This window comes from Lycium ferocissimum, unplaced genomic scaffold (genome assembly GCF_029784015.1).
Source record: "Lycium ferocissimum isolate CSIRO_LF1 unplaced genomic scaffold, AGI_CSIRO_Lferr_CH_V1 ctg6749, whole genome shotgun sequence".
Taxonomy (NCBI): domain Eukaryota; kingdom Viridiplantae; phylum Streptophyta; class Magnoliopsida; order Solanales; family Solanaceae; genus Lycium; species Lycium ferocissimum.
In genome coordinates, this window is record NW_026726488.1 from 22,932 (window position 1) to 39,666 (window position 16,735).

The 16,735-nt window shown below is 35.9% G+C and overlaps 2 protein-coding genes and 1 long non-coding RNA gene across 3 annotated transcripts; 2 read left to right on the forward strand and 1 right to left on the reverse strand.

The window, feature by feature from the left end:
• Positions 1-764: 764 nt before the first annotated feature.
• LOC132045481 (vicilin-like seed storage protein At2g18540) lies at positions 765-3,959 on the forward strand. Its single transcript, XM_059436079.1, is given in 5 exon segments — positions 765-1,078; positions 1,080-1,284; positions 1,648-1,823; positions 1,922-2,005; positions 2,491-3,959. Coding segments are annotated over 5 exon segments (1,470 nt in total). The 5' UTR covers positions 765-940; the 3' UTR covers positions 3,358-3,959.
• A 306-nt stretch (positions 3,960-4,265) lies between these two features.
• Positions 4,266-8,029, reverse strand: LOC132045482 (uncharacterized). The gene is made up of 4 exons (XR_009412428.1): positions 7,854-8,029; positions 6,238-6,297; positions 5,752-5,806; positions 4,266-5,067 (listed from the first exon to the last, which is right to left on the reverse strand). It is a non-coding gene; the product is annotated as an uncharacterized LOC132045482 (long non-coding RNA).
• Positions 8,030-13,289: 5,260 nt separating this feature from the next.
• LOC132045480 (vicilin-like seed storage protein At2g18540) lies at positions 13,290-16,618 on the forward strand. The gene is made up of 4 exons (XM_059436078.1): positions 13,290-13,658; positions 13,750-13,925; positions 14,020-14,100; positions 14,717-16,618. The coding sequence occupies exons 1-4, from the start codon at positions 13,325-13,327 to the stop codon at positions 16,457-16,459; spliced, it is 2,334 nt and encodes a 777-aa protein (XP_059292061.1). The 5' UTR covers positions 13,290-13,324; the 3' UTR covers positions 16,460-16,618.
• Positions 16,619-16,735: the final 117 nt, after the last annotated feature.

The following is a 16,735-nucleotide window of genomic DNA, read 5'->3' on the forward strand; positions in this document are numbered from 1 at the left end:
GACCAGTGTCTTTGAAGGCTAATTCGCGTAAAAAAAATGCTATGATGGCAGAATAATAGGGCTCAGCTATCGGCCACAACAAACTGTTTATATGGGTGAAAAAAAATACAAAAATTGGGCTTCTCCAGGATGGAGCCGGACCTTGTGGGCGGACAAAGAGGCCCACTGACAGTTTCCAAGGAGATTAGTCCCAACCAATGATGGTCATAAACGAAACATTGTCTATCATTAGTTTACTCTCTACTGTAATTGTTAGAAGTTTGCAATTTCCTTATAATAAAATGTGGAGCAGTATAGATTTGTAAAACCCAATTGAAGATCATTAATGAACTTTCGGTAAACAAACTGTGGTATCCGATGTACCGAATAACAACTGACTAATAAACAATGAGTTTGTTTGTTCAACAAATTCTAATGCTTTAACTGAATTATTTTTTTAAAGTTTTTTTATTTCATCGAGGTGGGAAAAGGGAACATGATGGAGAATCGAATTGTCACCAACAGGTAAAAATTCAAGTAGTCAATTAAGTGAGCTACTAAAATCTCCTAAGCTTTAACTGAACTTTTATGCCGTGTGAAAAATTAATTTACTTACACTATAGCATTCACTCCTTTAAATTAAAATTCCCGATTATAATTTTATTACTATACCTAGCTGCATCAAATAAGTTGCATCCGTATCCATATTTTACCACTCTCTTTACTATGCAAATTTTTAAAGTTGGTCTTTAGCTAAGACATGAAGAAGAAGAGAAGCACCTAAACTAAAAGAGTAACGGAAAGAGTCAAAAAGCAGTGCATGGGAGGACCACGTGTAAAGCTGAAACAAGTACGTGTCCATGCAAATACCACGTAACACCCCTCCCTCACATGATCTTACTTCTTCAAAACCTCGGTTTCTTTCCTCCTTTTTGTGCATGTTCGATAAAAATTAAAAATAATGTCGGTGAAAACTTTCTCAGCGCCATGTCAATGTTGCAAATTCTTGTTCAAGTTTATGCTTTTCCTAATTGTTATCAATAATGTAGCTATCAATGTAAGAGCTTTGACTAAGAGCTTTGACAGAGCAAGAAGGAACCCCAGGTTGGAAATGGGGTTTGGGACCTCTGGTAAAAAGAGGAGAAAGAAAATCAGTAGTTTCAACTGAAAATGGGGAAGTCTCTTCAGTCAGAGTATCTGATGGAACTACTGGCTCATATCATCTTCAGTTCATCACATTGGAGCCTAACTCTCTCTTCCTTCCTGTTGTTCTGCACGCTGATATGTTGTTTTATGTCCACACGGGTATTTCATTATTTTCATATTTTTCCTTCCTTGCTCTCTCTAGCTCATTACTACTTTAGCTCTGTCCTAGTTTATATGTTGTCTTTCGGATTTTGAGAATCAATTTTAACAGCCATTTTTTCATATGCCTTATAAATAAATTGTCAATTATTTTAACTTATACGATCTTTTATGTACTTTATGTAGTTTCCAACTATGTTTCCAAACATGTGAATGTTGTTTCAAAAAATTAAAAATTGTCTGAACTCACGGTCAAAATTGAAAAACTTACTCTCGAAATCCGAACTCTTCTACATGAATTGTGAAGGGAGTATATGTTTAGTTAAAATTCAAATTATTTATATTGATGTTTTTGTGGAAAAGGGTCTGGGAAGCTGACGTGGATGGATAGAAATGAACAGAAGACAGTGGATTTAAGAATGGGAGATGTCTTCAGGCTGCCTTTTGGAACAACTTTCTTCTTAGAGAACAACTTAGAGCCTGCTCCACAGAAACTTAGAGTTTATTCCATCTTTGCCAATTCAGGGGATGACATACACGTAATATTCTTTGTTCTCCTCATCTTGATGCAAACACTTAATTATTCATTAATTTTCATGAGCAAAGATGAATATTTAATTTTCTCATATATATGCAGGAGCCAGTGAACGGACCATACTCCAGCATCCGTGATATGGTTATTGGATTCGACGACAGGAAAGTTCTACAAGCGGCATTTCATGTAACTCCCTCTTTTTAATTATGATGAATATGTGTTACATTATATAGCGGGTACTAATTGCACAAGACCTTAGTGATTAACCCGGGATTCCAAATTCCATAATAGAACAATTAATTTCCATTTTGATCATAAATTGGTACCTTAAAAAGGGGTGAAACTAACTTAGGACATGACTTAGCCATTGCAGCAATGGACAAGATATAATAGGCTTAAAAACAAAACGAAAATGGAAATGAATCTTGGAGTCTCCTTACTTCTCAGCCCTAAGCTAAGTCTTCCGGATTAGCCTGATATGGTAAGTTAGATTTTTGTTGTAGTTAGACTTAACCTAACAGTATAAGAATACTTTACTTGGTCAGCCCACAGAATATGAACTCATAATTTTATTTATTTTTTGGTTTTCACCTTTTCTGCTATCAATAAAAAGGGTCCTGTCATGGGGGTAATTTTAATTTAGATTTTGATGTAAAATTTTCTCTGTGAAGGTACCAGCGGATGTGATAGAAGAAGTGTTGAATGGAACAGAAGTACCCGCCATCGTGCATGGTAAGCCAAAGTCAACACAGAAGACCCTGTGGGAAATGGAGGCTCAGTTCATGAAAAGCCTTCTACGAAGGGGCAGTTACAGTTTCTTTGACATCCAAAGGAATAAAAAGAAGAGTACTAAATTGTTCAACGTTTTCCAAGAGAAGCCAGATTTTGAGAATTGCAATGGCTGGAGCATAGTAATAAACAAGAAGAAATTGCCTGCACTAAAGGGTTCCCACATTGGAATTTACGTAGTGAACTTAACCAAAGGGTCAATGATGGGGCCACACTGGAATCCAACAGCTACTGAAATTGGAATAGCAGTGCAAGGAGAAGGAATGGTAAGGGTAGTTTGCTCAAGCACTGACACACAACAAGGGTGTAAAAACATGAGGTTTAGAGTGGATGAAGGAGATGTATTTGCAGTGCCAAGGTTTCATCCTATGGCTCAAATGGCTTTCAACAACAATTCATTTGTGTTTGTGGGTTTTAGTACAAGTACAAAGAGACATCATCCTCGGTACCTGTCAGGGAAAGCTTCGGTTCTCCGAACATTGGATAGGCAAATATTGGAAGCGTCTTTTAATGTGACCAACACAACAATGGATCAGATTCTTGAAGCACAGGGTGATTCAGTTATACTGGAGTGTACATCTTGTGCTGAAGAAGAAATGAGGTTGATGGAGGAAGATAGGAGGGGGGAAGAGGAGGAAATTAGGAGAAAGGAAGAAGAGGAAGCAAGGAAAAGGGAGGAAGAACGGAGGAGGGAAGCAGAGGAAGTGCTTGAGAGGAATTTAATTTTTGGTGTAAAATTTTCTTTGTAAAGGTACCAGCGGATCTGATAGAAGTGCTGATCAGAGGTAGAAGGTACTCAATGAATTAAGGTACAAGGTAATCAATGAAATTGTCTTGCACGCAATTTGAAACTTGAATACCACCCGCAAGAAGAAAAAGATGGGCAAATTTCCAAAATTTGGATCTCACCGTCTCTCGTCAACTAAATATTCCTCTGTGTTTAGTCCAATAAAAGAATGTAAAAGGCTAAAAAATGCCATCAAAGCTATCGAAAATGGCTCATCTATGTCGTTCGTCAATAGTTTGGCTCATTTATGTCATCCCCGTTATTAAAATGGCTCATTCATGCCATTTTTCATTAATTTGGGTTGGATTTTTTTTTTTTAAATTTGAGATTTAAAATTGGGCTGGTTTAATTAAACAACATGAACTTCTAATTGGAGGTCACGTGTCATATCTGGTATTGTAAAATCAATTTTAATGAAAAATGGCACCAATGAGCCATTTTGGTGACGGCGATGGCATAGATGAGTCATTTTGATAACGCCGATGGATAAATGAGCCAAACTATTGATGAGTGGTATAAATGAGCCATTTTCGATAGTCCAATGGTAACATTTGAGCATTTTCGATGAAAGAAACCATGTCCATATATAAAGGCATATACATATTGAAAACCTAAAATAAATAAATACTCTATGAAACACATCTCTAATAATTTATAATATTAGATGAGACATTGACACAATTCATTATTTTTTTTAATGAAAAGAATCTACTTTTTCTTTTCCGAAGGGGAGGGGGTGGTGGAGGGATTGGGCGATAGGGTATCTTCTATCTATTCGACGTGATTTATATATAACAAAAGGGGGAAAGGCAAAAACATGTATGAATGGTGGTCCTGTTCCATAGTTATATGGATTGTTACTTGTTAGGATACGTCGATTTCACTTTGCAAAATACACTTCATAGATTCATTTGGTTTTCTAATTTGTGATCACTCTACTTTTTGTATCATGCATATAGGGTTCCTCCCACGTTTCACATGTGTCATTGTTTATTTAAATTTACTGTCTTCCGTCCAAAGGGCTAAGAAAAATGGAAACAGAGGTCCCAAATTACACAGAAATATAATAAACAGAAGGTATATACCTAGGAATTCCATTTACATCTTCACCGGGTAAAATGTGTTATACATTATGTCGTGATGCTTACAAGGGATGACAATGTAAAAACATTCTTTTTACAAATTTAGAAGATCCGAACATTCTTGATTTATCCTAAAGATTTTCCGTTTCTACTTACTAAACAAAGAAGCACGAAAGATCCAATTGGATAGTAACATCAAATTTACTAAAATTCTAAATATGTTGGCACGAGGTAAGCTTATTGATGAACTAGCAACGGATGCCCGTGCGATGCACGGGCCCAACATCAAACTTCACAATGTGAAAAGGGTGCATTTTATGAGTTAGCATCTTTGAAAGAACATCCATAAAACATAGGTTCTTCGTGGAAATCATTCGCTAAATATTTTCCCCAAGAGTTGCTAGACATATTAAAATTTTCATAACAAAGAAAATTTTCATAACAAAGAGGAATGACTAATTACATGAAATAACTAATTTATTAACAATCCCAGAAAGAGTGATTGTATAGTATCTAAGGAGATGACTTCAAATCTATCTTTAGGAGGTCTTGACTGCTCGAGTAGCACTACTACATGTAGAGTTTGAATCCTGAAAGTAGAAAAAAAGAATGGCATCTATAATTGAATGATACAAAGTTTGGGACATAAACCTTTTAGAATTGTGTGGTCCTATTGGATTGGAAGAATAGAACATGTGAAACAGTTCATAATGGCCTTTCAGATTGGCCTAAATTCAAAGTACATTTTAGTAAATTCAGAGCACATTTTAGTTTGAACTTGAATTGTTCAGAAGCAAATGAAGATCTTCTCAAATGATGAGTTGCTATTCAGTAACAAAAGTAGAGGAGAATATGCAGTTACCAAAGATATGGAAATACAATATCTTTTTTGTTCGTTTTTATTTACTGGACTTTTAGAGTCTTAGGTGACTTAATTAGAGAACACGAGGAAGCTTTCTAGTACTTTTTGGTATAACTATGAAAATGAATCTCTTTGTTGATCTTTTTTTTTTTTTTTTTTTTTTTTTTTTTTTTTTGATGACACGGGAACCGCACTGCACCCTTCGGGTGCGGACAGAGTAAACTCAGCTCCTGTGTAATAGTCTTTGTTGATCTTTTTCCCAGTTATCAACCTGTATATCATATCCATTGAAGAACCTACACTATTTTAACTAAAGCAATCTACTATATGTTCTCTTCCATGCTTTTTAAAATTTAGTATCTACTATATATGAGATAATGATATGAGAGAAGCATGAAATAGACTAACTAACCTAATGGCCTCTCTTCTTGCATCGAATTAATTGTTATATCTCCTGTTAAGATTACCTGGTCCAAGAGCAAGAAAAGAACATGTGAAAAGATCATATATATCCGTACATGCACTAATTTACAATGAACACAAGAGAAGATAAATTATCTCCTTTCTCAAAGAAATTTCAGAAGCTTACACACCCCGATATCTCAAAATATATTTTATTAAGTGCCTCCGGAGATTTGTATTTATGTAGAGAAGTCTCATGGATACGATTTACAAAGGGGTTAAGAAACTAATGGATGTTGTAGATAAATTTTTATCATAAAACTAATCCTATAATCTCTGGCTAAACCAGATTTATTCCATGTATAGGCCAAGAAAAGTTCATGAAGATACTTTATAACATCTAGTATAATTCTCTATCCAAGATATCGCCTTAATCTATCATACTAAATCATAATTGTGCGACTTATTCCCTAAAGTTTATGCAAAAGAATCTTACAAAAATTGATACTCCAGCCAAGCGTAGTATGTAAGGGGTGCAACAAGTCCTCCATATTACCTGAAAGCATAACCAATGACGACATTAGACAAATAAGCAAATCCTGAAAGTAGAGGCATATTATAAATGAAGTTGTTCATGCACCAAGCAATTTTAAATAGCAATGTATTCTTGGTTATTGCTAATTTAGTTAGGTTCTCTTTTCTTATACATTTCCCTCTCATCATTGTTACACATTCCTCATAATCTATATGTCCATCCTGCGAAATAAAAATGGTGTTAGCATATATCTTAATTTTACATTCTTTGGACGTTATAAGACATTATTTTGTTGCCCAAGTTTTTACATTTGAAGAATAGAACAGTCGGAAAATCCTTCTTTGCGTTATTTTGATGCCGAAACATGTATCTAAGTTTAAGATATGTCGCATAAGGAGATAATAAACAAAACGATGATTACTATTGCAATTGTTCATTTGCCACATCAAGATGTACTTTGTAGCTTGTTGGTGTATTAATAGTGCACTAAGAATTGTACAAAATGATATAAAATTATATATATCGCCTAAAAGGAGCTTCTCGTAGAACAAATAGCACTAAGGATTAAAAAAAAAAAAAAAAAAAAAACAACCCGGTGCACTAAGCTCCCGCTATGTGCGGGGTCCGGAAAAGGACCGAACCACAAAGGTCCATGAGTCTGTTTATATCATATGTGTTACTAACTCATGCAACTTAGCATTTTCAATTATCTATTGATAGCGTTATTTCTCTAATCCTAAGCCATTGTCTCAAGAGCTATCTTTACATGATTCACTATGCTGTCCATATTTTGGTTTTAATTCTTAGTTCTATCATTGAAAGCATGATCTATCCGATTCGATCCATGTTCATTCATCTTTTTTTGATGTATTTTGGTAGTTTTATCTCTAATATGCTGCATATACATTTAGCTCAGTCATTGTCTTTTTTTTTTTTTTTTTTTTTTTTTTTGAAGAGACGTTCATAATGATGAATCTGGAATAGAAAATTATATTTTTTAAATTATTCAGTTGTTTTAGCCATATCTTTAAAAACTTTTGCATCAAATTTCTTCCCTTTTTATTACAATTTTTTCGGTGCCAATTCAATGTGCTTAGTCTTCGTTGCAGTTTGTGCACACCGAGTTAAAATTACCATATAAGGTTGAATAAACAACCACATGCATTAACATAATTCACCCCGAAAGAGAAGGTCTATGTAGAATTGGCAATGCCAAACCCTATAGCAGGAACTCAGAAAACACAATTATAAACTACAAAAAATAGAATTACACTTGCATACATCATTCACTCGTTTCCGACGGATAAATGAAATGAAGCCACGAATTTCGAGGCACATATAATCAGTTCAAGAATTTTAGTTCGGGAAGCTGGTATACACCGAAATTCCGTTATGTTCCAAAATATCATTTTAAGGGGACCACAACTAAGAGGAATGAATATCAATGCAAATAATACCCAGCAAGCAATAATTAAAAATAGTCTAATTAAGAAAGAAATCTATAAAATTAGCACGTCTAATTGAACACACGCATGATTTTGTTGCACAAATTGAAACCGAAGAACCACACCACTTACCTTTTTCAGGCCAACAAAAAATTCACACTTTGAAAGAGTGATGGATAGAGAGAAGCAACTCAGCAGAACATACAAATCCAACTGAAGAAGAAGGAGAATCCGACTGAAGAGAAGGAGAATCGGAAAAGGAAGTTGAAAAACTCATCTCTCAAACAGGGGCGGATGCAGAGCCAACCAAGGGTGTTCATCTGAACACCCTCGGCAAAAATTTATAGTGTATATATAGGGTAGATTTTTTTTGTTTATGTATATATATTAGCTTTTGAACATCGTGAATAAATGTAAAAGGTTAGCTCAAGCGGTCCAGAGTGTTTAAAATTATCTCTAGTGTTATAGGTTCGATTCCCATCGACAACATTATTTTTCATATTTAGCTTTTGTTATTCTTTTCGAACTCCTTGAGTTAAAATCCTGGATCCGCCACTGCTCTCAAACAAAGAGATGACACTTCCAATCCGGGAAGGAGCAGCTATGGAAAATTGTAGAAAGCAGAGAGTAGTAGAGCAGAGAGAAACTTACTTAGACTAAAAACCCAAATTTCTACTATATGTGAAGTGCTACACGTGGATATCAGAGATGTGGGACCCACGAGTTCATTCAACAGCGAAATAAGGCAAAGTTTAGAGTACAATCTAAAATGTTATTTTCTTGTACAATTTCTTAGTGTGTGCCTAAACAATAAAAAGCAATAAACGTGTTGGGTCAAAGAGGCCTATCTAAACATATAGGCCCAATTTAAAGTACCTTTTATATTATTTTGTTTTTAGCACAATAAGTGATTGCAAGAAAATTCATATTCCAACTTTTGCTATGTTCGTCCACCCCCAAACTGTCATGGGAAAAGGGCCTGATTTACCCCTCTACTTTGAAAAAAGGTTCATATTTACCCCCCGTTATACTATCAGCCCACTTATATCCCTACCGTTACAAAAGTTGAAATATTTGCCCCTATTTTTAACCCCTGTCCACTGTGGCCAATGGCTTGAGCCAGGCTTATCCACTGTGTCCATTAAAATGCTACATAAGAGGCCATGTCAGCAATTTAATTAAATGACTCCTAAAATCAAAAGACCCAAATGATGCTTTCTTCTTCAATATCAAATTGATTTCCACTGTTGCTAGACTCTGTATGTTTTCCCATTGGTAGTACATAGTACTAAAAACCACAAGAATTTTCAGGACAATTATCAGCTAAAATAATTTTAAAATTCAAGTATTAACAAAGGAAAAAAAGAACACCCCAGGAATCATTCCATAAAAAAGATCCCATCTTTGACTATGAAAAATTAGCAACTAAAAAATGAACTTACCAGCAGTAAGATAGAAATTGAAGAGACAAGAACACGGTACATGGAATCACAACTCAGAGTACTTTTGTGAAGGATAGAGCGGAAACTAGTGAAGGAGGAGAGGAAGAAGCAAAAACCAGAGAAAAAAGGAAAAAGAAAAAAGAAAGCATACCACTAGTCCCAGCCAAAAATTCTCAGATGAGCTTTGAACATATGGTCTAAGTGTACCTTGGGTGGGGTCGATTTGTCTGGACTTTCTAGTTTGATATTGAAGAAGAAAGCATCATTTTGATCTTTTAATTTTTGGAGTCATTTAATTAAATTGCTGACATGACCTCTTATGTGGCATTTTAATGAACACAGTGGACAAGCTTGGCCCAAGCCATTGGCCACGGTGGACAGGGGTTAAAAATAGGGGCAAATATTTCAACTATTGTGATGGTAGGAGTATAAGTGGGCTGACAGTATAAGGGGGGGTTAAATATGAACCTTTTTCCAAAGTAAAGGAGTAAATCAGGCCCTTTACCCAACTGTTATTTCTAACATAGTGGAGAAGAGATTTATAAGGGCCTTATCCGAAAAGTCTATCAAAATCAATGGGCTAAGAATTGTTTATGACTTTATGGCCCATTTATTACTTCAATAATATCACCAATTTTTTGAGCGGAACAAAGGCACTGGTATTTAATTTTTGCCCCTCAAATGGCTGATGTTTAATTTTTATCCGTCACTTAAAAAGGTGGCCGAAAATATTCTGAGGTTCTACAAAAATTCACAAGATAAGGTTTTGCAAAAAGCCTATCTTATGCGGCAGAGTTTGCCTTAAGGCATAACTAAAGTTTGTCTTATGCGGTAAAGTTTGCCTGAAGGCATAACTAAAGTTTGCATTATGCGGACTTTGCCTTAAGGCATAATTAAATTCTGTCTTATGCGGCAGAGTTTGCCTTAAGGCATAACTAAAGTTTGCCTTATGCGACAGACGTTGCCTTAAGACATAACTAAAAGTCTGTTGTGTCCGGCAGACTTTTAGTAATCATTAAGACAACGTTTATCGCATAAGGCAGACTTTTTCCGAAGCCTTGCCTTACAATTTTTTATTTTTATTTTTATGATTAAGCAAGGGTTTGAACCCAGAACCTCGGGATATTTTAGGCGAAGGTCAAAAATTAAAGACCAGCAAATTGAGGGACAAAAATTAAAGACCATCCCAAAGAAGGCCAATCGTGCAAATTTCCCTAGTTTCACCAATATAGATTTGCAATTTGTTGGCGGACAGTTTTGCTAAATTTGAAACATGAGTCCATTTATCTTCACTGTACAGTCCCACATGGAGCCCAATCCTGATCATATTTTCATGATTATTGAAGGGCAACTTTTGGGGTGGTCTTTAAATTTTGCCCCTCATATTTGCGGTATTTAAATTTTGCCCCTCATATTTTGTGGTCTTTAAGTTTTGCCCTTAGCTTGGATACCTGAGGTTTTGGGTTCGAACCCCCGCTCAAGCATAAAATAAAGAAATAATTTCGCGAGAGAGCGGGGGTGGAGGGAGTGTACGCCCCCCTCGCGCATAACTTCCTTAAGGAAAAACTAAAGTTATGCGGAGGGGCATAACTTTCCTCAGACATAGTTTAGTTATGCCTTATGGAGCAAAACTTTTCCTTAGGAACTATGCGCTTATAGAAATGAGACTTTTAATTAAGGCGTAACCAAAAGTATGCCTTAACTAAAAGTGTGCCTTGAAAAGTTTAAAAAAAAAAAAATGTCTCAAGGCAAAGTCGCCCCCTCGGCATAACTTCCTTAAGGAAAAACTAAAGTTATGCGGAGGGGCATAACTTTCCTCGAGGCATAATTTAGTTTTACCTTATGGGGCAAAACTTTTCCTTAAGGAATTATGCCTTATAAAAAGGACTTTTAATTAAGGTATAACCAAAAGTATGCCTTAACTAAAAGTGTGCCTTGAAAAGTTTTAAAAAAAAAAAAAATGTCTCAAGGCAAAGTGCCCCCCCTCGGCATAACTTCCTTAAGGAAAAACTAAAGTTATGCGGAGGGGGCATAACTTTCCTCAAGGCATAATTTAGTTTTGCCTTATGGGGCAAAATTTTTCCTTAAGGAACTATGCCTTATGGGGCATACTTTTAATTAAGGCATAACCAAAAGTATGCGCTTAACTAAAAGTGTGCCTTGAAAAAGTTAAAAAAAAAAAAAAAAAAAAATGTCTCAAGGCAAAGTCGCCGTCGGCATAACTTAGCCAGGAAAAACTAAAGTTATGCGTAGGGGGCATAACTTTCCTCAAGGCATAATTTAGTTTTGCCTTATGGGGCAAAAATTTTTCCTTAAGGAACTATGCCTTATGGGGCATACTTTTAATTAAGGCATAACCAAAAGTATGCCTTAACTAAAAGTGTGCCTTGAAAAGTTAAAAAAAAAAAAAAAAAAAAAATGTCTCAAGGCAAAGTCTGCCCCCTCCGGCATAACTTTGGTTTTTAAGGATTGTATCTTTGGATCGGCATACACTCTCCCCATACTGTCTTGCGAAATTATTTTTTTATTTTATGCCGAGCGGGGGTTCGAACCCGGAACCTCGGGTATCAAGCGAAGGGCAAAACTTAAAGAACACAAATATGAGGGGCAAAATTTAAAGACCACCCCAAAAGAAGGGCAATCCGTGCAAAAAAATGATTATTGAATAAGCAAACTTACTACATGTTATGCTTTCTCATCTCACCAAACCGCACTCATCTCACCAAACCGCACTAAACCAACGATACGAGTCAAATCGAAAAAATCCGACTAGTGATTTTGTTTGACTTAGTTTGGTATGAAAAAAAAATTACGACCATAATTGATTTGATTTAATTTAATTTAAACTAAAAAAAGTCAAATCGAACCAAAATAACCCGACATTACATGTATACAATTTTTATAAATATTTTATATATAAAAACATAATGTAATTTATAAATATTTTCATAATTTTTGTCTTTCGCATAATATTTCAAGCTTGGACTTAAAATTTTGAATGGTCCAATAAGTTTTATAGCACATAAATATTAGGGACTCAAATAAAGCCTGCATCAATACTAATGTTAACAAAAGAAATTCAATTCTAACAGTAGGAGTAACAATAATATCGAATATCTATTCTTGGTTTTGCATCGATTTAGACAGTAAAAATACATAATTTAGTTTTTCTTTAAATAATATTTAGTCATGTAATTAATGCTTATTAACTATACTTATTTTAGCATGAATTAGTACCTTTAGATTTTTGATCATTTTCATTATAGCTTAGCGATTTTATTATCTTTTTTGTTGAATGTTTTAGTACAATGTTATCACTCATCTCACATTTTGTGTTATTTTCTTAAGAAACACCTAAATTAGATAGTTGTATCATACTAGGACTAAAGAAATATTTGAAGCACAAGTTATATGCTGTGTATGAAGACTTTCGGAAAAAACCCGAAAAAATCGAAAATCCGAAGTTGAAAAACCCGATGTTTATTGGTTTGGTTTAATTTGTAAAAAATTCGATACAACTGGTTTGATTTGGTATTTGAAAAACCCAAACCAAATGCGGTTCGGTCCATGTACACCCATACTCTCTACTATAGCTCGACTCATACTCGTTACAATTTGCAATTTAGACTATAGATTTGTAAAACCCAAGTGAAGATCATTGACTTAGCTTTCGCTAAAAATAACTGTGGTATCCAATGTAATAACAACTGATTAATTAACAATGAGTTTGTAAGTTCTACAAGATCTAATGCTTTAACTGAAATTTTATGTATGTGCCAAAAAATGAATTTATATTTATTATTCCCTCTTTTAAATTAAAAAATTCACAGCATCTAAATTATAAATTTACTGCCTTCATCAAATAAGTTATCTATATTCTCATTTTACCGTTCTCTCCACTATGCAATTTTTAAAGTTGGTCTCTAAGACAAGATGGATAAGATAAGGATATTAGGCCGAAAGACCGATGGAAATGAAAGGGAAGATAAGCTTCTAAGCTAAAGAGTAACGGAAAGAGTCAAAAGAACAGTGCATGGGAGGACCACGTGTCAAGCTGAAACAAGCACGTGTCCATGCAAATGCCACGTAACTCACATCTTACTTCTTCAAAACCTCGGTTTCATTCCTCCTCTTTGTGCATGTTCGATAAAATTAAAAGTAATGTCGGATAAAAATACTTTCTCGACGCCATTTCAATATTGTAGAATCTTGTTTAAGTTTTTCTTGTTCATAGTTGTTATCAGTAATGTGGTGATCAATGTAACAGCTTTGAAGGAGCAAGAAGGAACCCCAGGTTGGGAATGGGGTTTGGGCCCTCTAGTAAAGAGATCAGAAAGAAAATCAGTAGTTTCAACTGAAAATGGGGAAGTCTCTTTAGTTAGAGTATCTGATGGAACCGCTGCATTTTATCATCTTCAGTTCATCACATTGGAGCCTAATTCCCTCTTCCTTCCTGTTGTTCTACATGCAGATATGGTCTTTTATGTCCACACTGGTATTTATTTTGAATGTTTTCTAATTTTTTGTGTTTTCTTAAATCGGACTATGTGTTCTGATTTTTTTATTCGGTGGAATGATGATTGAAGGGTCGGGAAAATTGACTTGGATGGATGAAAATGAACGGAAGTCGGTGGATTTAAGAATAGGAGATGTTTTCAGGCTGCCTTTTGGAGCTATTTTCTTCTTAGAGAGCAACTTAGAGCCTGCAAGACAGAAACTTAGAGTTTATTCCATCTTTGCCAATTCAGGGGATGACATACGCGTAATATTTCTTTGTTCTTCTCATCTCTTGTTGCGAACACTTAATTATTCATTTTTCTTGATCAAATATGAATATTTCACTTGTGTATATGCAGGAGCCAGTTAACACACCATACTCCAGCATCCGCGATTTGGTTCTTGGATTTGATAGGAAAGTCCTCCAAGCGGCATTCCATGTAAATCCCTTCTTTTATTTAAATTTAAGATCATGAATATGTGTTGCATTATATAGGGTAGCTATTTTTCCAGTGTTGGAGATAACTTCCATGATAGAACAAATTCCATTTTGGTCATAAATTGATAATTTGATCTTTAAAAGGGATGAAACTAAGGACGTCAATCCTGTCCATTCAGAGGCGGATCCAGGATTTAAATTTTATGGGTTCAATCTATAGATTTTTAGCATTGAACCCATTATATTTTTAAAGTTAGGGGTTCATATCTACTATTTATTACAATTTTAATAATTTTTTACACATAAATTTAAGCTCCGCGTCCATAGTTTGGGGTTCAGTTGAACCCCAACCTTATAGGCTACATACGCCTCTGTGTCCATTGCACTAAGCCCATAAATTAGCCATTGCACCAAGGGAGCAAGATGATTTAGTCTGACATGGAAAGCTATATTTTTATGTAGTTAAATAAACGTAACAGTGTAAGTATTGTTTAGGACAGAATATAGACTCATAATTTGGTATATCTTCTGATTTTCCCTTGCTATTCAATAAAAAACTAGTCCTATTAGCGGGGTAAGTTAAATTTTATTTCTGATGTAAAATTTCCTCTGTGAAGGTACCAGAGGATGTGATAGAAGTGCTGAATGGAACAGAAGTACCAGCCATCGTGCATGGTGTGCCAAAGTCAACAAAGAAGACCCTGTGGGAAATGGAGGCTCAGTTCATGAAAAGCCTTCTACGAAGGGGCAGTTACAGTTTCTTTGACATCCAAAGGAATAAAAAGAAGAGTACTAAATTGTTCAATGTTTTCCAAGAGAAACCAGATTTTGAGAATTGCAATGGCTGGAGCACGGTTATAAACAGGAAGAAACTGCCTGCACTAAAGGGTTCCCACATTGGCATTTACGTAGTGAACTTAACCAAAGGATCAATGATGGGGCCACACTGGAATCCAACGGCTACTGAAATTGGAATAGCAATTCAAGGAGGAGGAATGGTAAGGGTAGTTTGCTCAAGCACTGGAACACAACAGGGGTGCAAAAACATGAGGTTTAGAGTGGATGAAGGAGATGTATTTGCAGTGCCAAGATTTAATCCTATGGCACAAATGGCATTCAACAACAATTCATTTGTGTTTGTGGGGTTTAGTACATCTACAAAGAGACACCATCCTCAGTACCTAGCAGGGAAAGCTTCTGTCCTCCGTACATTGGATAGGCAAATCTTGGAAGCATCTTTCAATGTGACTAACACAACAATGGATCAAATTCTTGAAGCACAGGGTGATTCAGTTATACTGGAGTGTACATCTTGTGCTGAAGAAGAAATGAGGTTAATGAAGGAAGAAAGGAGGAGGGCAGAGGAGGAAACTAGGAGAAAGGAAGAAGAGGAAGCAAGGAAGAGGGAGGAAAAACAAAGGAGGAAAGAGGAAGAAGCTAGAAAGAAAGAAGAGGAAGAAGCAAGAAAGGCTGAAGAAGAAAGAAGGGAAAGAGAAGCAGAGGAAACAAGAAGAAGAGAAGAGGAGGCAGCTAGGGAAAAAGAGGAAGAAAGGAGGAGACAACAAGAAGAAGCAAGGAAAAGGGAGGAGGAGGAAGCTAAAAGGCAGGAAGAGGAAATTAGGAGGAGACAGGAAGAAGAGGAAGCTAGGAAAAAAGAAGAGGAAGAAGAAAGGGAAAAACAGGAAGCAGAGGAAGCAAGGAGAAAACAGGAAAAAAAGGAAGCAAGAAGAAGACAGGAAGAAGAAGAGGAAGCAAGGAGGCAGGAAGAGGAAATTAGAAGGAGGCAAGAAGAACAGGAAGCTAGGAAAAGAGAAGAGGAAGAAGAAACGGAAAGACAAGTAGAGGAAGAAAGGAGGAGACAGGAAAAAGAGGAAACAAGAAGACAACAGGAAGAAGAGGAGGAGGAAGCAAGGAGGAGACAGGAAAAAGAGGAAACAAGAAGACAACAGGAAGCAGAGGAGGATGAAGCAAGGAGGAGAGAAGAATCTAGAAGGCAGCAGGAGGAAGAAGCAAGGAGACAAGAGGAAGAAGAGGAGGAAACAAGGAGAAGTGAAGAAGAGGAGGCAAGAGAGGCAGAGAGGAGAAGGCAAGAGGAAGCTGAAAGACAAGAAGAGGAAGCTAGGAGACAAGAGGAAGAAGCAGAAACAAGAAGGCAGCAGGAGGAGGAAGAAGCAAGGAGACAAGAGGGAGAAGAGGAGGAAGCAAGAGGAAGTGAAGAGGAGTCGGCTAGAAGACAGGAGGAAGAAATGGAAAGGAGGCATCAGGAAGAAGAAGAAGAAGAAGAAGAAGAAGAAACTAAAGAAGAGGACAGGGGCCGACATGAACTGATCAGGAGAAGAACATTCCTCAACGTAGCATGATAAATGGGACTACATGCTTGGTTTTGTTACTGTCATCATTCAATAATTCTTAGTTAGTTTTCGGTATAAGCAATTTCGTGAATGTGTGTGTAATGTTTTTTCTTTCTTCCTTTTGGTATCATATTTGTAGCTTGAAATGTTGAAACCACCTTTCATGGATATTAAGACTTTTTTCCCGCCAAGTCTCCAATACATTGTTAGCAGAATGTGTTGGATGCATCTATATGCTATTAGATGTCATAGTAATTTTGTATGTAGTACTCGAGTAGAATACAA

What these genes read in the sequence shown, in the direction of transcription:
- LOC132045480 (XM_059436078.1), top strand. Translation starts at nt 13,325, where the DNA reads ATGTCGGATAAAAATACTTTCTCGACGCCATTTCAATATTGTAGAATC. An exon ending in GGTCTTTTATGTCCACACTG is followed by an intron (nt 13,659 to 13,749) that starts GTATTTATTTTG and finishes TGATGATTGAAG; the next exon opens with GGTCGGGAAAATTGACTTGG. An exon ending in TCCTCCAAGCGGCATTCCAT is followed by an intron (nt 14,101 to 14,716) that starts GTAAATCCCTTC and finishes TCCTCTGTGAAG; the next exon opens with GTACCAGAGGATGTGATAGA.